At 38.5% G+C, this 23050-nt stretch overlaps 1 protein-coding gene across 3 annotated transcripts; it reads right to left on the bottom strand.

The window, feature by feature from the left end:
* Positions 1-1827: 1827 nt before the first annotated feature.
* Positions 1828-22815, bottom strand: tfdp1a (transcription factor Dp-1, a). 3 transcript variants are annotated; one of them, XM_038289690.1, is made up of 12 exons: positions 22671-22815; positions 20612-20682; positions 15533-15599; positions 15233-15348; positions 12063-12184; positions 11404-11569; positions 11156-11302; positions 10990-11058; positions 5811-5962; positions 3991-4157; positions 3130-3205; positions 1828-2987 (listed from the first exon to the last, which is right to left on the bottom strand). In XM_038289690.1, exons 2-12 carry the CDS (start codon positions 20621-20623, stop codon positions 2849-2851), a joined length of 1233 nt encoding a protein of 410 aa, XP_038145618.1. In that variant the 5' UTR covers positions 20624-20682; positions 22671-22815; the 3' UTR covers positions 1828-2848. The 3 variants fall into 3 exon arrangements, with proteins under 3 accessions (XP_038145618.1, XP_038145619.1, XP_038145620.1); XM_038289691.1 differs by lacking the exon at positions 22671-22815 and adding an exon at positions 21502-21618; XM_038289692.1 differs by lacking the exon at positions 22671-22815 and adding an exon at positions 21081-21270.
* Positions 22816-23050: the final 235 nt, after the last annotated feature.

Genomic DNA, 23050 nt, shown 5'->3' with positions numbered 1-23050 from the left:
AATGTTTGTTGGTCAGAGTCCTAAAAAATCAACACTAAAGCATGGTTGGTATAAAATGTTGAAAGCCTGTTTGAGGACATACCACAGCATTTCACTTGGATTTAAGTCTGGGCTTTGACTAGGCCATTCCAAAACTTTACTTTTGTCTTGAATGTCCTTTCAACATGTACCTAATCATTGTTCTAACAAATATTTTGTAAAATTCCAGTCTCCTAAGGGATAGCTCAAGTTTTTGGACATCTTTGAAAAGTTCCTAGTCTGTAGCTGAAAAGAAACACACTGGAAAAACGATCTAGAAATAAGTAAAAATTTCTCATATTAAGTTTATTTAGCCTTAATTTGAGAAGGTAAATGAAAATATTCACATATGGAATGAGTATTTTTGCTCTTAATATGGTATTTAGATAAAATGCACTTGAAATAAGACAATGCAATTGTGTTTCTTATTTTAAATGTAGATTGTCTTGTTTCATTGGCAACATTTCTTTTTCATTTCAAATGTACATATTTTAAGAAAAAATGACTTATCCAGATTTAGATTTTTTCCAGTGCAGTGTCACTACTGTCACAGAGCCTCCTATGAGAAAAAGTTGGTATAACAAGAGTGGAGAAAAAGTAGTTCCAGTAACGTAACAGCACGGTTAACCATGGATTTTAAGATAATTAAGAAAATATTTGTTTCCTCAGACTATTTCAACAATTTCAGCCCTTGATATCACTTAGGACTATTTTTTTAGTCTCTTCTTTAGAATATCCTGTCCTAATCCCCGAACAACTTATTACCATGAGTCCACTTCTCAATTTGTATTAGCAGACCAAAAAAAAAAACGTCATTGGAATATTTAATCAAAAATGTAGGTTTTAGGTCAATGTTGGACATAAAATATTTTTAACTCCAACAGAGACCTCAACATGGAGGATCTGAACCTTGCATTGATTTAAATGTTGTCGTTTTGTCTGTGTGTCCTCTTGGACATGGGTAAACTGGCAATCCTTTCAAAGGTTGATCAGTTTCACAATTTTAATTGGAGTGTGAACGTTTTTGAAGACTTTCTAGACCTGAACATCGACCACTGTTAATTTTAAACCCATTTAATTTTAAATCAGCTTTACATGAACTATTAGATTTTACAGTTATAGCTGCCTTGGTTTGAAGTTTTCATCTCAGATTTTCAATAAAAATGCAAAGGCTAGGTTGAATAGCATTTTCTCCCTTATATTTAAAAATGCCTTGTAATTATTCGATTCAATCTGAAATAAATGAAAATCAGGGTTAAAACAATCCATCAGATTTTGTTTTAAAACTGCACGAAAATGCATGAGCCCATCTACATTTCTCTTGCTTCTTTAAAACAGCTCTATATGCAGCAATGTTGCACATTATCCAAGCCATTGTTCATCAATCTTACAGTTTAATAAAAAAGGCAAATAAAACTGTGGCAGAAACCTTGCAGCTTTGTATCCGACGGTATATAAAATGATGCATTCCATTGGCTTCGCTATGATTTCATTAAATATTTAGTCAGTCTTGATTCCGTAAAGAGTCCCGTTTTTCATGTTTTATAAGACTTGTCATCAGTTTTGTTTTTTATACACCATAGCTTAAACAAATAGGTGCAAAAAAAAAAAAATGTGTACCGAAATGAAATAGGAATACAAAATTTTAATTCATAAAAATTGGAATAAAACCTGTTAAAAACAGTATTTGGTCAGTATTTTAAATTAGGGCGCATGATGCAGCATGTTGAATGAATCCACTGAAGCCAAGCAGCTCATCTTCAGTCACATTCGTCTTTAACCTCGGTTAACAAAATAGTTGATGCAAACTTATTAAAACAATCTATATTTTAATTTGCAAACTTATATTAGATTACAGAAAAAGGTATTTGGAAGAGTCAGTACATGTGTTGCTCAGTTTTAAAAGGGGGATCTTTGAAGGGAATACACAAAGATCCGTACAACCACACATTGTGTTACATCAATAATTTCTGAAGGTCTATCTTAACCACTGGCCTCTACAGGATACTATAAGCTACAATCTTTGTAGGATTTATATATTTAATTAACAAACAAAGCTTATTTACCTATCAGGAGCCTGGGTTATGAGTCTTTACCTCGCTGCTGCCATTTCTTGTAAACACTACCAAGGCATTAACAGGGCGGTGGTGAAAAAAAAAAAATCCTCAACTCCAGGAATACAAAAACAAACGACAGATACAAAACAAAACTAGCAATCAGGATCAAAAAGCAGCTGCCTACAGAACAAGAGGAAGCCAACCCAACTTGATGGGAAACTATTTGAAGTCACTGTGCAGAACACAAAAAATGTACAGACGGGTCGGATGGAGTCCCAGTCAGGGACGGCGTTAAAGACCCGCTGTGGGGTACTAAACACAGCATGTTAAGGCAGACTAGGAAACATTTTGATCATAATGTCTGTCTGCCAAAGGTTAATAGCAAAAAAAAAAATAAAAATAAGGAGTAACTACTCAAACATTTTACATTCTCCAACAGCAGTGTGTTTTTATAGAGGGATGGCTTATTAAAAAATGGGTTAGACATACAAAGATTTCGGGTGGACGAGTCAGAAAACAACTACAGTTCCCTTGGATCACACCTCCCCCAGAGCTGTGCTGCAGGTGCACGTGATTCAGGAGCAGAGCTTTACGGGTGCAAACGCCGCCTCCGCTTGTTCAATATTCATCTACAGCCCTGAGAAAGCCAGACAGAAATACAGGCATGGGACAGAGGGGTTCAAGAAGCGCACACAAAAAGGGTGGGGTTCAACTCCCATGATGACTGTGGTTTTGAAGGACTGTGCTCGTTGGAGTGGCGAGCTGTGGGCGAGTTAGTCTTCGTCGTCGTTTTCCTCGTACTCGTCCTCATCGTCGTCGTCCCCCATGTAAGAAACTGGGGTCTCAACGCGAGAGCCGCTGTAGTGAGAGTCATTTGAGCTGGATGCCATGGTGCCATCGGTGCAGCCGTCACTAGAAAACGGTCGAAAGGAAAAAAAACAAAAACTAAATGAAGTCTTTCATTAAAATAAAGCTGGATTAATTTCAAGAAAAAAAAAAAGATGAGAAAAATTAGATTTGATGCCAATTAGATGACATGACAGCCAAGACTCACCTTGCAGTGTATCGAGCTCCATTAGCTGAAGAGCCTCCAGTTATGTAGACATTGCTGATGGGTCCTTTCGACATTTCTAAGAAATAAGGGGGGGGGGGGGGGGGGGCAGTTAATAAATAAATTGTATTCACTACTTTAAATAACAGGTCCCCCTAAGATTTATACAACTTGGTGTAAAAGGGGAATAGTTTCTCCATTAATCCCTTCAAAAAGGTCAAACTGTTTAATTTAAATAGGCTACATTCAAACAGCAGGCTGAATTTACCCAAATCTGATTTTTTTGCCCTTTTCATCACAGTCAGAAAAACACAGATCCAATTCTTTCCAATGCGACCCCAGCTTACCTTGGCTATATGGTCCTGAACGCCATTAATACTCGACAAAGATCACTATACTACGTCTTGCTAAGCAGAAATGTAAAAAAGAACAACCACCATGACGGACGATAATGCGGAAAGCAGTCTTTATTTTCAACCACCTTGAAAGATTGTGTTCTTTAATACACTGGCTGAGGTTGGGAAATATCGCTAGATGTATTCCAGCTTTACCATCTTTGTTTGCTAAACACAGAGCATGCTCGCTTGTGACGTCATTGCGTCCCCTACTGCGCATGCAGGACACTTGTTGTATGAATGCAGTTAACACAGGATATCACACATACAAGTCGGATATGACTTCTATGTGAGCAACTACACACAAAATAATTGGATTTCACAAAATAAAATCGGAACTAAGCACCAAGCCTGCCGTGTGAACGTAGCCATGGAGATGTTTTTTTTGCAGGTGTCCTTGCATCACCGTTATTTGCACACAGGTAAAGTTAGAAATAACGTCTCCACTGAGAAATCATGAAGTATTTACCTATAACGTAGGGTTCCAGGGCTTTTGGAACCAGGCTCCGTGCAATTTTCAGATTCTCTGGAGAGCACTTCCCCACCTCCAAACCACAGGCCATGCCCATACGTTTTAGCACCTCGATGTCGTCATGGATCTCAAACATGCTGTCAAAGTTGAACAGATACTCGAACCTGGAGATGAGGAGCAGGACAAAGACATAGTTAAGATTCCAGAGGCTTCATTTGAAAGAAAATTAGTTATGGAAAAGACTGGAATTAGTTGAGATGCATCAGAATGTGTGACGATGTTGTTCCACTAATTTTAAAATGGGGACTACAAATAACAGGCATTGTTTCCAAAGCTAGCGCCTGTCTTAGCAACCAAGGGTTTAAGGCTAATAAATCAAGACAGCTTTGCTTAAACACATTCAGGGTCCCTGCAAAAGTCTTATTACCCCATTATTACTGAAGTAATAAGGGGGTAATGATTTGATGATTAACAACCTTACTAAATGTGGTGGAAAATTTTCCAACTTCTCATAAACTTACTGAAAACTATACATTTTTATCTTTTGTAGTAATGCGTACAATTTTAATCAAGAACTTATCAAAGTTACTGGATATTTTTTAGCTTTTGACCCTTCCTTAAAGCACTAATCTATGAAACCATTATGTGTTATTTGAGCTTAAAGGAATAGTACACCCAAAACATGATTAGCCTTCATTTTCTACTCACCTCCATGCTGAACAACACTCTGGAGTACTTTTTTGATATCTCAAATGCATCTGGAGATCTGGGAGGCTTCTTGCTGTCTGCTGACATTCAAATAATGGAGGTCCATGGCGCCCGAGACAGAAAGGTCCATAAAAGTCCACAAAAACGTGTCAATATTCCTCCATACTGCTCGTCCAATGTAATCCAAGTGTCCTGAGTGGGTAGCATCCAGAATTTACTCGAAACGAAGTCATTTAGAATGTTTTTAGAGCATAAACAGTAGTGTATAGGATTACCTAATAGCGCCCCCATGCGCGCTCGCGATTCTACGGAAGCCGGCAGACCAAACCAGCGCATTCAGCTCGGCAAAGAACTCATGCTCTTCCTCAACACTGAAGTCCTCAGACATTTTTCTTTCGTTGTTTCTTTCTTTGCACAGGTAAACAGCACATTTCTTCTTCTACGCTTGCATTATCGGCAGACCAGACGCTGAATGCGCACTTTCTTCCGGTTTGGTCTGCCGGCTTCCGTAGAATCGTGAGCGCGCATGGGGGCGCTATTAGGAAATCCTATACACTACTGTTTATGCTCTAAAAACATTCTAAATGACTTCGTTTCGAGTAAATTCTGGATGCTACCCACTCAGGACACTTGGATTACATTGGACGAGCAGTATGGAGGAATATTGACACGTTTTTGTGGACTTTTATGGACCTTTCTGTCTCGGGCGCCATGGACCTCCATTATTTGAATGTCAGCAGACAGCAAGAAGCCTCCCAGATCTCCAGATGCATTTGAGATATCAAAAAAGTACTCCAGAGTGTTGTTCAGCATGGAGGTGAGTAGAAAATGAAGGCTAATCATGTTTTGGGTGTACTATTCCTTTAACGCAAAGGTAGTTGCTTTTTCTATGAAAAGCAAAAAACTCTTGCTCCTTCAGCTCCTCTTGAACACCTTAAAAGCTTGAAGCCTTCTTGTACAATTCATCCTCATAATCTCAGTTTGTGTTCCTTCGATCATTGTTGGGTTGGAAGACCACCCATAGTCCCTATTAAAATGTGCTAATGCCATGTTTTCTCTCGTCTACCTGAGGTCTAATTTAAAACATAGAAGAGCTGAAGGTCACATACTTGTCGTTTGAGATGCTGCAGTCGATGACCGTCTTCTTGCTGGTGTTGACGATAATAAATGGAAGGTGAATGATGGAGTTTGGAGGCGGGGGTCTGTTTGCTTGCTGCTCTGTCTCTTTATTCCTCTTTACAAGGTTCTTAAAGGCTATTTGCTGTAAACACACAAACCATGAACTGTTAAGCAGCTACCAGACATTTTAATATTCAGCATCAGATTTTACATCAGAGTAAAAGATGTCGTACCAGCTCTACTCCTAAATTTAAGTAACAACTTTCCTCTCAATGCTCTGTAGGTTGCATATTGTAAGCTTTTAGATATATTTAAACCTGAAATATTAAAGTTAGACATAACTAGTTGTACGAACTCTCCTTGAGCTAGAATTGAGTTTAGAAAGGGCTTTTTTTACTGGATTTGAGGAATCTTTGCCCATTCTTCTTTACTGAGTTTTACTCTTAGTGAAAGGCCTGTTTAATGTCACAGGTCTTGGACTAAACCACTCCAAAACATTAAAAAGTTATTCAGAGGCGGACTTTTTGTTGTGCAAAATAAGGATTTGAGTCTTTAAGGTTTTCCGTAACATCCTGGTTTATAGAACTAAATTACACTCGTGAATCTCAGTGGACAAAGTTCCCCAATAGTCTATGTTCGTACTGGGAGACCTTAAGCCTTTCACCTCTCTTAAAAGACACTTTGCTTTTTAAGTTTTCTAGCCTACTTTATGTAAACGGAGAAGATCCATTTAATTAACTCTTTAAGTAAAATTGATTCAACAAGTTTAGATTTAAGGTGTATGGCTATTGACATGGAATTCATTGACCAAAAAACCTTCATCTATAAACCAGTGAGGAGGATTCATTTATAGGATTCATACATAGGGCATGGTTACATTTAAATAGCTTTTTACTAGGGGTGTAACAATTGTTTGTTTAATCGTTCAATCAATTTTCATTCCTGTAAAAATACAATAAACAAAATTGGATGAACCAGTGTCAAACTGTTTTAAAAGGTAATTAAGCGATATTATTGATATTAGGATATAACACTGAAGAAGTGGTTTACTTTTATTTTTTTAAATGAGTTTTATGTACGGTAAGCTTTTTTAATGATAGAGGCACTAAACGAGACTCGATTAAATTCATCTGTCTCAGTAAATCAATACACCTTTATTGTTTACTATAATTTGCATTGTAATTGAGATTTCAGTTTCAGTACAAACCGTTTATCAGGAAACGATTGACTGAGGCCATGCGTGTCAAAGAACGCTGCCGTTAGGCGCATTCTTTCGGTTAGGCAGTTGCCTTAAGGCGCTGCCCATCTGTGACATGATGAAAAGCAGCGCAGACTTCAAAACAACTTGCCAGATGGATGATGAGTCACAGAGCTTGAGATTACTAACGATAATTAACAATCAACAGTAATGGTGCAGCTGCATCAAGGTAACGTCCTCCTTTCTGGAGAGCTGACCAGCAGCTCTGCACAAAGCTCACCAGGATGTTTAGACAGAAAGAAAAACAACATATGCAAAGAACTACAGCCAGATCATGTTGATCATCTGACAGGAAAATACACGTGGCCATTTTCTATTACAGGTGCTGGTCATAAAATTAGAATATCATGAAAAAGTAGATTGATTTCAGTAATTCCATTTAAAAAGTGAAACTTGTATATTATATTCATACATTACATACAAACTCATATATTTCAGATGTTTATTTTGTTTAATTTTGATGATTACAAATTACAACAAATGAAAATCTCAAATTCATCATATCAGAAAATTAGAATATTGTGAAAAGGTTCAAAATTGATGGCCCCTGGTGCCACACTCTAATCAGCTAATTAACTCAAACCACCTGCAAAAGCCTTTAAATGGTCTTTCAGTCTAGTTCTATAGGCTACACAATCATGGGGAAGACTGCTGACTTGACAGTTGTCCAAAAGACGACCATCGACACCTTGCACAAGGAGGGCAAGACACAAAAGGTCATCGCTAAAGAGGCTGGCTGTTCACAGAGCTCAGTGTCCAAGCACATTAATAGAGAGGCGAAGGGAAGGAAAAGATGTGGTCGAAAAAAGTGTACAAGCAAGAGAGATAACCGCACCCTGGAGAGGATTGTGAAACAAAACCCATTCAAAAATGTGGGGGAGATTCACAAAGAGTGGACTGCAGCTGGAGTGAGTGCTTCAAGAACCACCACACACAGACGTATGAAAGACATGGGTTTCTGCTGTCGCATTCCTTGTGTCAAGCCACTCTTGAACCACAGACAGCGTCAGAAGCGTCTTGCCTGGGCTAAAGAGAAACAGGACTGGACTGCTGGTGAGTGGTCCAAAGTCATGTTCTCTGATGAAAGTACATTTTGCATTTCCTTTGGAAATCAAGGTCCCAGAGTCTGGAGGAAAAGAAGAGAGGCACTTCATCCACGTTGCTTGAAGTCCAGTGTAAAGTTTCCACAGTCAGTGATGGTTTGGGGTGCCATGTCATCTGCTGGTGTTGGTCCATTGTGTTTTCTGAGGTCCAGGGTCAACGCAGCCACATACCAGGAAGTTTTAGAGCACTTCATGCTTCCTGCAGCTGACCAACTTTTTGGAGATGCAGATTTCATTTTCCAACAGGACTTGGCACCTGCACACAGTGCCAAAGCTACCAGTACCTGGTTGAAGGACCATGGTATCCCTGTTCTTAATTGGCCAGCAAACTCTCCTGACCTTAACCCCATAGAAAATCTATGGGGTATTGTGAAGAAGAAGATGCAATACACCAGACCCAACAATTCAGAAGAGCTAAAAGCCACTATTAGAGCAACCTGGGCTATCATAACACCTGAGCAGTGCCACAGACTGATCGACTCCATGCCACGCCGCATTGCTGCAGTAATACAGGCCAAAGGAGGCCCAACTAAATACTGAGTGCTGTACATGCTCATACTTTTCATGTTCATACTTTTCAGTTGGCCAACATTTCTATAAATCCTTTGTTTTTATTGGTCTTCAGTAATATTCTAATTTTCTGATATGATGAATTTGGGATTTTCATTTGTTGTCATTTGTAATCATCAAAATTAAACAAAATAAACATCTGAAATATATGAGTTTGTATGTAATGTATGAATATAATATACAAGTTTCACTTTTTAAATGGAATTACTGAAATCAATCTACTTTTTCATGATATTCTAATTTTATGACCAGCACCTGTATAAGGCTAACATCAGTGGTCCCTCTAATTTTTCATGTCGACATATACACAAGTCCCCTGATTTAACAGAGGACCACTGTGAGCAATATCAGAGGCTTGCTGCAGGTGCTTGCTGAGGCCACATATCAATATAAATTTTTTTTTTTTAAACCCGGGATCATACAAAGTTACATAGCTTATTAAGAGAATAAGAGATTACAGCAGCCATTTCCTTTAGTTTACTTTTAATTTAAAGCTACAGTGTGTAATTTTCAGCGACATCTAACGTCCAGACTGCAGACCGCAGCAACATGAACATCTCCCCCCCACCGCTTCTCCCCCCCAACAGTACGGCGAGCGTTACGGGACAAAATGTCTTCCACGACGTCCGCATCACCTACCTTCTCAAGTGATGAGGTTTGTTTACATAGATAATTTTACAGATAGTATTTCATTAGTCTGTGTAGGGTATAGATTTCATGTAGACTTAAGATAATAAATATACCCGTTATTTTTTCTACGTCGTTGTGACGTTTTGGTGAGCTGCTTTGCATGGTGATATAAACAGACGAAGTAATTGTAGTCATTAGTTTAACAGCGAGATTGTGTTCGCTAGAAGAATATATATTCCCCGTTTAGAGTCCAAGTCTTGTTTGTGGCACGGGGGTTACAAGGCGAGGAAGAGGGAGAGGAAGAGGGCAGAGAGGCCGGGGTGGGCGTGCAGCCAGGGCCAGGCGAGGGAGAGGTGCCAGCGGGGTGACTAGAGCAGAGGAGGAAAGGCTTGAAGATCTCCAAAGGAGCCGGAGAGAAGTAACCGAGGTATATATGCAGAAAATTATTTTACAGAAAATTACTGAATCATTTACCTGTGAAACGTCAGGGACGTGGCTGAATAAGTATACTGGAGAGTAACAGCATCATCACGCAGCATGTTATTGCAATGGGCGATCTCGCAATCGCTAGTTTGTTGGCTCTGCGCTGCCGTAGCGCAAAGATGTCTGCCTCCATGGCTGCGAGACCCGCTCCTATGTAATTATAAATAACGAATTCTAAGGCAACGCAAATATTAAGGTTAAGAGGCTGAGCTCGTAGATGATGATAAATAACATAGTTATGTATAATATATTACATTTCTGACTGTATATCCCTCTAATTATTACACACTGTAGCTTTAAGTGATTTGGCCTACTTAAAATAAAAACAGAAATCTTGTTGGTTGCGAGATGCATCCTGCTTTGGAGGAAAGGAAACGTTACACCTTTTAGACATACATTTTTGTTAAAATTAAAGCATTCACATTTTGCAGTGTTCTGAGGTTTGTGACACAGTGTGAATTCCTGCTGCTCTTTATCAGTAAAATATCTAATTACACAATTATAACCTGGCAGCTGTCTTTCTGCTAACATAAATTATTTAATACTATAAGCTAGGGATGGAACTGTTCATGAAAAGCGTCCGAACCATTCGGTTCGACTGTCTCGGTTCAATTCACGTGGGTTGCGTTCGTTTCATGCGCTGCTCCTTTTTCACGTTTATGTTGAACAACAGCAGTGAAAGCAGAGAGTGAGTCTACTTTTGATTCCCTGAAGGGTTGCTTGCACTTTACTTTCGGGTTAAAGTTTTAATATTTTCAAGTAAAATATTTATATTATTTATACTCAAGTTCCCTTAAACGAAACAACAAAACTCTAGATCTCCAGTATGCAGGTATTAATTTCACAGGCTCACTGGTTACATTTTTGGCTAATGATTTACTGAATCGAATTCATGTCACTAAACTGGATTTAATCAAATTGTTCTAAATGAACCGAAATAGTCAACAAATTGATGATCATCATTGCACCACTTCTTTTTAACTTATAAAAAAAAAAAAATATGTTTTTAAAAAATGCTTTTTGAATTTACTGTTATCAGTTAAAGAGGGGGAAAAAATCTTATTTTATGCCAGAGAAGGTTATATCTGAAAGAAACAACAGCTTTAGGAGAAGAACCAGATTCACCTGCAGTATGAGCTCCTGAAGCTGTGATTGTTTCTGCTTAATCCTCTCAAGTCGCCTCTGTCTCTCCACCTGAAGAATAACAGAAAGAAAAGTTTGATAGTTAACCACGGGGAAAAATACATTTATTGAGACGCCAAGATGGAAAAAGTCTCGTCTGCATCTTTACCTCCAGGTTTTGGCACTCCTGTGCAGAGTTGGTGGGCAAGCCGATCCATTTGATTTCCTTCTTCTCTTTGGAGATTATGTTCATGGCCATGAGCACATTGAGCGCGTCATAAACACGCCGCCGTATGTTCTTTTGGTCGTACACATGCTGTAAACAAAGCAGAACATTTCTTGTTTACTAATAAAAATGGCCAGCTTTCAAACCTTCTGTACGCCACATTGGGAACATCTCCAAGCTCAAACGCTCACCGAGTCGTTAGGAGACATGTGGTTGTCTGAAGAGCTGAATTCTGCCACCAGTTCATCCGCCACTTCGTTGTAGGTGGTGACTCCTTTCTTCTGCACCTTCTCACACACCTTCATAGAGAAATGCCTCAGGCCCTTCCCATTTTTCTCCCCTTTCTTACCCCGTTTTCTGGCAACAGAAGTCATCAACATGTCACTATAGAGTCAAACTACTTGGTAGAATATTAGAACTGTTTCACAATCCACAAACATAATGAAAAAAATCAAAACAATTGAGTGCCTAGTTGTTAAACGGAGAAAATATTTTACAGAAAAATAATGAGAATAAGAATCCAGCCTAATCTCAATAATATACAACTCCTGGTATGTGAGGGACTTAAAGGTCTGTTGAAGATCATCAATGAACAAACAGTATCATTGAGACCAGATGAGGAGGATCTGGTGCAGGCGTAGCCCAAATGACATGCAGCTGCTCACAGAGTAAACTTTTTTCGATTTTATTTGTGATTTTATGTATTTTAAAAAAAACCTTTTCATTCCACATTATGTATTGGTCTTTGGGATGAAATCCCAATAAAATACACTCAGGGTTCTCCTTGTATCTAATGAAAGCAAAGGCATCATTATCCACATGGTTTTAGTTCAACTTTCCAGGAACTTACCCTGATGACCAGGGCGAGGCATCAGCGGGCTGACTCTGAGTTAGGAACTGGGAACTTGGCGTGTGTGGACTGTTAACTAAAATCGTGTTTGATACCGTCGGCCTTTGCGGTGTTCCAATCACCTACGATGGAGAGGTAAGCAGAGACAATAAATCAGAATGACCAGTCATTGTATGAGCTTTTCTTAATCTGATATTAAACATGCACATTATTTAACGGGGTTTCAGGAAAATATTGGGCTCCTGCAACTCTAAGGGAATCTGGTTCGCTCTGCTGACCTAAGAAGAGACCTTTAACCACGTCTCTGTCTTGCTGTTGGTCTTTAAAGCATCTAAATATAAGATCAAATGTTATATGGGTGTTTAGAAGCATTCCAAAGTTTGAATAAGAGCTGGGCTTTAAACAACTGCTTAAGCCCCCATCACACCATGACGATTTAGCCAGCATATGCTCGATGTACAAAACATATCTTGCAAAAACGTTGGCATACGTTGGATAACTTATGGGTCAGTTTTGTATAAGTTATGAGTAAGTAGGGCTGGGCGATAATTCAATAACGATATATATCGATCGATAGACGTGTGGCGCAATAAAAAAAAATAGGCTCGATAAAAGTTCGATAAAAAAGAAACGCAGTTTTCCTTCCTTCTTATTGTAGCCTAGCATGTAGGTTTATGCTAGTCACTGCTTCCTCCCAACCAATCACAATCGCGGACCCAGGAATGCCGTCACCAAGCGCCGCCCTCTCAAACCACAACACAGAGCACATGAAGATGCAGCAAGGAGAGGCGGAGGAAATTATTCCAAAGAAGGGTTTTTGTAGTTCGGCAGTCTGGCAGTATTTCGGTCATGGCAAGTCGGACAAAAAACAAACCACAGTCATCTGTAAAATGTGTAGGGAACCAGTGAAAACCAAGTCTGATAACGCAACCAATTATTTATTTTTTTTATCATCTCAGCCGCTCACACCCGGAGGAGTACGAGCTGTGTAGGCCCCGGTGCGGCTCTCCTCCGAGGAATCTTCGGGAATTTCGGGAAAATATATATATTAAGTTCTGGGCAGTTTCCCACGTAGTTCTAACAATTGAGAGAAAAATGCTGAGGGGCCAGAAACTTCAAAGTACTAACTCAGGTTAAAGCAGGAAACTAAGCTGAACCTGGTTCAGCTTAGAAGAATGGGGCAGCGGTGGTGGGGGGGGATCCATTTATTTTGGTCACTTTAGTTTATTCTTTGTCAGTATTTAATAACATAACTCAGGTCTCATAAGTTATTTTTCTTTAAAACAATTCTGTTATAGTTAAAAAAGTTGGTTAAATAAATATTTAATTGGAAGTCTGTGTTTGTGTTTTTTATTAAAATTAAATCATTTAGCAATATTATAAAAAGTCCAGGCATAGCTGCACATAAAATATGGTTTCAAATCTTTTCAATAATTACCGATATCGATCAATATGCATTTTTTTTAATCGAGAAGCTTTTTTTCTATATCGCCCAGCCCTATGAGTAAGCTAGCACATCGACATATGGCAAGTATGCCAACGTTGCCATACGTGCGCCATAAGTTACAGGTAAGTCATCTGACCGTGGACAGACGTTAAGTGTAAGTTACTCTAAAGTCACAGCCCCTAGCTTATTCCAAACCTGTGAGTAACTTGTGCATAACTTATAAAGCATAACTTACAACGCATATCAACATATCTGACGTGTTCCAGACGACCAATGAACATGTTTCTAACTTACAGCTATTGTTTAAAGGTGTATTGGCAGCACTTTGGTATACAAGGGGCTTCACAGGAGTAAACAGTCAGTTTTCCACCAGACTTCAGAGATTTAACGAGATAGACGATCTAGCAAGGCTGAGATGGGAACAGATACTAGCTGCCCTCCAACATCAGCATGATTTCATCAATTTTACCACACTTGTAGGGTGAGTGAGAAGGTGAAGGCCACAACCAACAAACTTCATAACAGACATAAAGCTGAATCTGCTGCAACTGCAAACCCACTCTCTTTTTATTTTTAGGGGAGGTTGGTAAACAGCTGCTATGTTAATACGGCGATCAAAGAAATCTTTTAATACAGGCCAGTGTGCTGCCCCCCTCAGCACACTGGCCTGTGACATATCGTGGGTATTATGCTGCCATGCGTTATGCATAAGTTAGGCCGTCGGACATAATTTCTGGACTCGTTATTAATACTCTATGTCTACGTTCAAAATAATAAAAAAAAAAAACAGAAAGTTCAGCATATGCCAGCGTTTTAGAAGATTCTGGGACGTCAGACATATACTGGCTAAATTGTCGAGGTGTGACAGGGGCTTTCAATGAAATTTAACCCATATTTCTCTACTTCAGCATATTTGAACATATAATGACTTTTCATAACCATTTGATTAATATTGCATCAGATGCTGAAAGAAAAAAAACCCTGCAACGGCCCTGACAAACAGAGAAATTAACTTTTACAATGAGAGCCATTTTTTTGTTCTACCTAAAATATTATTACAACTGCAGATATGATCAGGGATACTTCAGATTCTACATCAAAAGCTATGTTACTTTAGACTATGATAGGGCCCTGGATGAATATCACCAAGCTGATAGTCAGGATCACCATGATGCACATTTCAGGTCAGCTTCATGTCAGGGAAAAGAAGAGCTACATCTGAGGGTCAATGGTTATGGGGGAGATTTAACTCAGACTGACCCTTCGATGTAAACAATACTCAGCTTTACTATGTAGACAATTATAATTCAATGAGGTTTTTTATTGCTATAATATACAGACATAACCAAATGGATCCAATGTCTGCTTTTTGGCGAAAAAAATTTTGTCATTTGGTAAATAACAGCCTCACCAATATTAACACGAAGAAGCCTCCAGAGGATAAGTGATCTATTCCTTTGCTAATGTAATATTTAAGCTGATTTCCGTTGTGTATACATTGCTTCAGCATAATGAGATGATGGGTGTAATCCTGCTGACTGCAGAGTTGATAGGCTTAGGATCAACTGGCTGCACCTACCCTCTGCCCGGTCACCTCACAATGATAATAGGGGGGCTTACACAACATTAAATGAAGAACTGCAAGCAAACTAAGTTTTAATAGCTGTGGAAAAAAAATGAATCTGTGGTAATCGTTTATTAAGGTGGCCTAAGGTGCACTCACCATGTGTGGCACATGTTGCATGTGTGTAGCAACGTTCACGTTAGACGGTCCGAGGGTTTTGGGTAGAAGCTGTTTGGGAGCAGCTGTAGGCTGGACAGTAACCAGAGACAGGACACCTAAACAAGACATAGGGAAGATCAGTGATGAAGAGGGCTATTGAATGAAACTCCATTGCCCCCTGTTGTTCACTCGCAAACAGCAAGGCATACACCTGGAAAGAAATGGAAGTACACCAGGGGAAGAGATTAGCCTAAAAAAATATACTGCTACACTGAAAGATTAACAAACATTAGGGAATACCTTTGCCAGGGCTAAGATTCTGATCGATGAAAACTTTCAGCTCTCCATTTGTTTCCATCAGACCAGCCTGAAAAAACAAAAAACAGAAACAATTATGGATATAGAAAAAAATATGCGAATAAGTGAAGCAGATCCTTAACAAAATAGAAACAGGTCTGCGTCAAACAACTTAGAATACACCAATAAATTCAGTCCTGAATTACAACTAAAGACCAGCAACAAAACTAAGACTGCAATCCAATCCTAATAAGTAGAGCTCCATAATGCTAGACGGACAAAGGAGAATTAAAAAACACTTTAAAGCAGGTAATTTGTACAAAGTTCAACTGGAATCGTCTTTAAAAAAAATAAAAATAAGGATTCCATGTCATATTCAGCCAAGTATTTCCATCGTCAAAACTTCCTGGTGGCAAAGGCAAAATGATCCCTGACTTTGGAGATGGAAGGAGCTGAGCTTCATTATGAGCTGGACCTGTAACCACATTCTACTCTGTCCAAAGTTGGATGCAGCGAGGCGGTCTTGAGGGTTATGGTAATAAAAGTCTAGGGACAGACTCCCAGAAAAAACAATTTTGTAGTACTAAAACTATAGGAATTATGTAAAAGGCTGCCAGTCCTTGTGCAGGATGATTCTGGGCCAAAATAAAGGTCATTACTGGTGCTGACTGCAGCACGGAAACAATCAGAGTGTCTGCAAAGAGAAGAGCTTCGAAGTTAGCGACAGCCCTTCATGACATCGCCTTCAGCACTTGAAATACAGTGCTGAAAGTGATCAACTGAACATGTTTTTAGTTTTTTATTAGCTCTGGTATAAAACTTTTGATAGTGTGTTGAAAGGCCCATTCTCGTTAAACTGTTTTCCAATTAATTCCCTGCTTAGACATATTTGTTCCTCTCAAGCTCCCATTTCTCCTTTTAACATGAAGGGTCTCTACTTGAAAACATTAGGATCAAACAGAGCAAAACAAAAAGTCTTGCCTTTGTTTAACTGGTCTTAAGGTTTTGATCTGCAGCGTAGCATGACAACATTTCTGACCAACTATTTTCATTTTTCAGTTTAAATATTGCCTTTAGGGCAATATATGAATATACTAATTTTAAAGGACAATATTAATTTGTCTTCATGTTAACAGTTTAAGTGTACATATAATGTATACAGGAAAGAAAACAAATGACCCTCAGCCTCTTTTGTTGTTCTTCAATTTAAAATTTTTGCATTCCTCAGCATTTGGTGATTAGACTTTTTAACCTTTATTCTACATGACTTGCTATAAATGATGGCAGTGTTCTGATGGCACTTCCTCATGACGGAACTGGTGTTAGTCATTTTTTTTTGTCCCGCTTTGCTAATACACTTTAGCTCTGGCCACACTTTCCTGTTGGACTGAAATCAGGGTTTGTGAAAGCAACTCCACAGTACAGAACACAAACTCGAACCAATGTAGTTCTGTGCTTTGAGCCATTCTCCATTTCCATAGCCTGTTTGAGCCCAAGATTACACTTCCTCTCTGATATCAAGACAGTGCTTTGATCTTTCCATAATTTCTTTCCTCAAGATGCCCTCCGTGTAACTAAGTGGATCAAAAGGAAATGATGCTGCCAATCTTGTACTTTACAGGTGGGAGGGCGCTCTCAGACTTCACAAGCTTTTCTTCCTAATTTCCATCTGCTTTTTAAGGATGTTCCAGGGAATACAGAGTGTTCGAATAGTGGCATTTAAAAAAAATAAATCTAAGATGTGTAAAGATGACCTCAAAATGGAGCCCTACAAAAACATGAAATCCTCATCTGGGCTCTTCCAAACTAAAAGACTTGTTCTGTTTAGTATATGTAGAATATACATAAGAAGAAAATAATTATGACTTTAAATAAACAGAATATTTAAGGTCACCTACATACCTAAAAATAAGAATAGTCGAATTCAGGCATCCCCAAACTCGGTCCTTAAGGCCCCCTGTCCTGCAGGTTTTAGAGGTTTTTCTGCTTCAGCACAGCTGGTTATAATGATTGCAGTAGACCAAAAGCCTGTTAATCAGCTTTCAATTAAAATCAGCTGTGCTGGAGCAAGGAAACCTCTAAAACCTGCAGGACAGGGGGCCTTGAGGACCGAGTTTGGGGATGCCTGGTCTAATTTAATACTGCATATAAATGATAAAAGATACACTTGTATGCTGCATTTAAATACCTGGTTTAAACTGCACATCTTTCTATTCAGACCTGAGAGGTATGATCATAGATCTACCAACAGCAGAATATTTCTTGAATCTGGAGTAATTGTAGATATATTTTTCTGATAATTACTATTATCATGCTATTATACTATACTAATACTATCATCTTAAAATGTTGGTTGATAATGCGCTAACCTTTAAGCTAAAACATTTTTTACCAAAAAGAAAAGACATGATTTCAAATTCTAATAGAAAGGTAGGTCAGATGATGTGCTTCTGGACTGGAGGTTTTAGGAGCTTTTTGCTAAATGTGAAGAGGACGAACAGATTACAAAGCTTCAGCAGTGAAAGTTCAGATGAGTAGTTTTTACTCTTGTGAACAGAACAGGTTGGTAAAGGATAGTTTGGTGTGAAGCTTGAGGTTTCACCTTAGATATATATTTGTATTTGCTTTTACAAGGGCTCTAGATTTTAATGTGAAGGGCAAGAAAAAGGCAAGACCAGAAATGTGTGACATTGACCAAATTGTTTAGAGGGTGAAAGAGAAGCGCAGATGAGAAAATGTAAGAAAATAAGCATCCATTGCACCCAATAGCATCATCAGAATATTTACCCTCATCACCACTGCATTATTTTCCCAAATCATGAAGCCTTTTCTTTTACAAAAATTATTTGTTTTGCCCACTACAGACGCACTAATCAGGTTTTTAGTGACATATTGAAGTTTTCTATTAGGTTGTCCTTACAGACTAAAATTTTGACCAACTCGAAGTTTCCCTTTAAGAGTTTTATTAAATTAAATATAGTTTATATTTATTTTTCCATTAACATTTATAATAAGCAAATAACAGTAACAGAAAAATGAAACTGTGTCTGTACTTTCTCGGTAGGAAATGTGGTTTTCATCACTCATTTTGGTTTGGGTCAGGATCCAAAATCTGAAAATGCAATATAGCTCACCTGACCTTTAACATGTATCAAAGCCAAAATAAACTACCAAACGCTGCAAATATAAGCATTTTAGGAAAAAATGAAAAGCTGGAAATAAACCAAATAGCCAGAGAGACTCAAGTATTTCAGTTAGTTTGTAATAAAAACATTAAATGAATAGGTACAAAATGGCTTGCTTCTAGCATTAAAACACAAATGAATTAGGAAGGACAGACCTGGGAAAGAAATTGGGGTGAGAAATTTTACAACTGGTAAAAAGCAAGAAGAAAAATAAAATGTTCTGCAGGTTTTTCAATTAAGATGGTAGCTTTAAACCCAACGGAGAAACAAAAATATTTTGTTATGACCCAAAGAAAAAGTTTTGATTAATTCAATTAATAAAAAAAACATGTAAAAAGATTCCTAATAATCAATCTGGGGATTTCTTGATTGATGATGGAAAACTGGTTGGTTTTAATCCATTAACAACCGAGTAGTGCATCACTGATCTTTTAAAATACAAGATTTATGCAAAATATCAACTGATTTTGACTGTAATCGGACTCAATTTGAACTGTGTGTAACCAGATAGAGGATTTAATTATAATAACATGACCTTATTTCGCGAAAAATAAATCTAAACCGATATAGAATTCTATTAAACTGCATATAAAAAGTACCCATATGTCAAGTAATGTGCCTTAAGATGGTATGGATTTTATGTAACACTGGGTAAATAAAACTAGGTATGCCTTGAAAATGTTTAAACTTTATTTAGATACATTTATTGACATATAAACATTTAATTAAATATTTATGAGTTTACTATGAATGCCTAATTCTCAAAGTTGAGACATTTTCAAGTCGATAAGTTTTTACTTCTGGCCTCAGCGGGTAACTAATGAATGAATTACATCAGGATCAGGTGAGATGCCAGGCTTGGATAAGACTGGGCCTGTATCAAAATAAACTAAAACAAATAAATAAAAATCTTCTCAGGTAATATAGAGAGAATTTTAAACAAATTTGATCCCACATCCTCCATCACCAGCGTTTTTTGGTGTGATTTTTATTTAGGATTTGGGGAAAGAATTGAAGAAAGTAAACATACCTGCAGCGGTACCTGTTTGATCTATGGACGGTTTTCCATCCTTGCAACAAAACTAGCAGCAGTAGTGGAGTTTGGAGATGCATTCCAATTCTTAAATCTATCTTTGTTCTCCACTAATTTATCCAGAAGTTCCGCAATTGCACTTTTTCCCTCCCTCCCAACTTGGTCATCGGCTGTATATTTAGCTTGCCTTCCCTTTCCAAATTTTTATTTTTTGACAACTTCTCATTATAAAGCAAAAATGCAGGCAATCCTTCCGCATTGATAATGAAAGCAAACGATTCGGTCCATTCTTTGAATCCTCTTTTCTCATTAGCTATCTTCCTTATTTCCCTTTGCCGCTTTGTTTGCCTGGCACCGCACAGTTGTAACGACTGATCTCTATGGCTATGATGCAAATTATTGATTAAATGTTTTTATTACACAAATGTATACAGCATTAAAAACACAATTTTTCTTTAACCTCCTGCACACCATATAAAAAAAACAATATATAGATTTTCATACATTTTTGAACAGCGCCAGGGAGCCGCAAGCGGCACGCTAAAGAGCTGCATGCGGCTCCACGGCTGCGGGTTGCCGATCCCGGCCTAGTGGGTTAGAGCAGTCCACTTGTGCTCTGAGAGATTTGCAAGTACATGGTTTGAATCCCACTGCCTTCAAATTAGGTCCCTTAGAAAGAACCTTAACCCCTGATTGCTCCCTGGGCACTGTACAATGGCAGCCCACTGCTCCACAAGGGAAAGGGTTAAATGCAGAGGTAAATTTCTCCTATTTGAGAACATTAAAGTTCCATTATTATTATTATAATTAAACAAAAGGAGGCATATACATATTCTTTCATAATAAACATAAACATTTACTTACATCTTTAGCCATGACCCCAAAGTTCTGTGTCAGGATAAAAAAATATTTTATGTCACTCAATACTCAGACTCCTGCAAAGAAAAAAAGAAGGGGAAAAATGTAAAAAATACAAAAGACTGGAACATTTCAAGCTTAACAAAAGAACATCATTTTACAATAATAATAAAACTAAAGCTAGTTCAGATAAAAACTAAAATGTCTCCAGAAGATCCTTCCAACTTATTAGAAAACCCAAGGCCCAGTTGATTTGCTGACTGGGACCACACTATTCAAAGCTAACTACATCCCTATGGTTAGCTCCACTTTTATTTTCACACTGGCAAACATACGGATGATGTGCTTCGGCTATTTTACTTTTAACCCCTAAAGTCGATTAATCTGAATGAGTCCTGTATATTTAAAAAAATGCACATTTGATCATCCCTAGATGCTGTGAACTTTCACTACGCTAAGAGAGCACAAGGCCTACTTCAGGTACAGAGCACGTCCGGAGGAGAGGCATCGTCCAACTTCTGCTACAGGTCACGAAAACAAGCTAACTTTATCACAACAGTGAACAACTACTGGCGTGGCTTCGCTGAGAGGCCGATATGGTGACAGACCGTAGAGCCTCACGCTACAACAGCAGCCTTCACATCATATATTGACAGCAATGTAGAAATCTTTTGTTGACTGCAGCTAGCTAACCGTTTCTGCTAACAGCGAGCGTTGCTGTTAGCCTGCTACCAGTTAGCCCCTGCACGCTTTCAGCCGATTCCCGACAAATTCAGAGATCCCTGCTCCCCTGCTGCACGTTAAAGCCTCGTCTGACCAAGAGCTGCCTTTGGGGAAAATAAATGTGCTTTTCCCCACATTAAGCACAGTTAATATCACTCGATCTGTGCACTTACGAGTGCACTCTCTTGTCTCTTCGACGGCTGTTGTTGGCATTTAAGAATGGAGGAAGAGGTGTCGGTGTCTCCCATCTAAACAGGAAACTATGCAATGTCGATGCACTTTTAATTCGTTTCAGGAATAAATCGAAAATATACGTTTTACTGATAGAACCGTTTTTTTTTTAAAGGTTTGTGTTATGTTTTGTCTTTGTGTATGCTAATTCGGTAAGCGATGCCAGAATTTGCCTGTTGGTCATGTATGGCAGCTGGTAGTTTGTAATCGGTGCTGACTACAACCCAAGGCTGTTATAGTTAAGTAACTAAATAAGATTTGAATAAACCAAACTTTGGAACTCATTTACCTCTGCTCTGCAGCTATAGTGATAAATGAGTAAACCATCTGAGTTTAACAGGACGATTTGAATGGATAAAATGTGTACTAAGAGGTGAACTGATCAGGTTTAAGCACAAAAAAAGCCTAAAATATGACAAAATAAAACAGTATTCACTATTTATTTTTTCGAGTTGAATTTGCTTTTATCATTTTAATCCAAGAATCACATCACAGTCACGAAAACAAAAACACTAGCCTAACATAATCTGCATTTTTAAAGATAAATACGTTCTTTACAAGATATTTGAACCACGGTGTTTTTCTTTTTAACATTTGAAATCAATAAGTGCCCTTATAGAGGAAATAATGGCTGTATTAACTGCGAAATCTACGCTAAAGCTTCAACATAGTCTATACGTTTACTTTAAATTAAGCGTTAATGCCTTGTAAAGACACCACTAAAGCTCTACATTATGTATTACTATTGCGATAGCCATATCAGAACTGTTTGTTGACATGTTCGATATACAAGCCGTAGTCTCTCTTCTGAAATACCCAAACATGTACAGAAGATCAATAAGTAGTTATGTTATGTGGTCAGCTCAGCTAGGAGCTAGCTGAGTTAGGAAACTGCGATTTCCGCTGCTTTGTTAGCCCCGCTGCTAGCGAGCAAGCTAACTCCCAGCTGTCATCAAGATCTGGGCTAGAATTAGCTTAAAGTTAGCGTCGCTAGCTTCGTGGCTGCTTTTGCATGTAACATTAGAAACGTTCGTTCGGTTAATGCGTAATCACATCGGATTTGGACTACGACAGGTGAAGATCGACCAACAAGTCAGTAAACGCATCTTACCGGTGCACTTCCAAGGTAGCAAATGCACTCTGTTAATAGCCCAGCTCACAGCAGCGCCTCTCATAATCTGATCTTGGCGGTGTCTCGCAACAGCTTCTTCTGATTGGTCAGCGTAGAGGAGACGAAAGCAAAACAGTAAAGAAGTCAGCGCCCACACCATTGCATCTCCTGGGATTGGTGGATAGGAATCGGTGTTTGAAATGCAGTTAGCGCCACCTACGGCATAGGAGTAGAACAGTAATGTTTATTTTCCCGCACTTTGCTTCTGCTTTTCTGTTGTATACAAAACCCAAAACCTTCAAGTAAATGCACAGCAGCTCCATTGAGTATCAGCGGAAGTTGGACTAACTGAAGTTAACTAGTGTAACTGAGATGAACTT

Source organism: Cyprinodon tularosa, unplaced genomic scaffold (assembly GCF_016077235.1).
Source record: "Cyprinodon tularosa strain WSP-4 unplaced genomic scaffold, ASM1607723v1 ctg270, whole genome shotgun sequence".
Lineage (NCBI taxonomy): Eukaryota > Metazoa > Chordata > Actinopteri > Cyprinodontiformes > Cyprinodontidae > Cyprinodon > Cyprinodon tularosa.
Note: the sequence above shows the minus strand (reverse complement) of the source record. Positions and strands in the feature narration are given on the sequence as shown.

Coding starts and splice junctions, on each gene's coding strand:
- tfdp1a (XM_038289690.1), bottom strand. Junction 15,349..15,532: donor GAATCTTAGCCCTGGCAAAG/GTATTCCCTAAT, acceptor TGTCTTGTTTAG/GTGTCCTGTCTCTGGTTACT. Junction 2,988..3,129: donor GGAGCTCGATACACTGCAAG/GTGAGTCTTGGC, acceptor ACCGTTTTCTAG/TGACGGCTGCACCGATGGCA.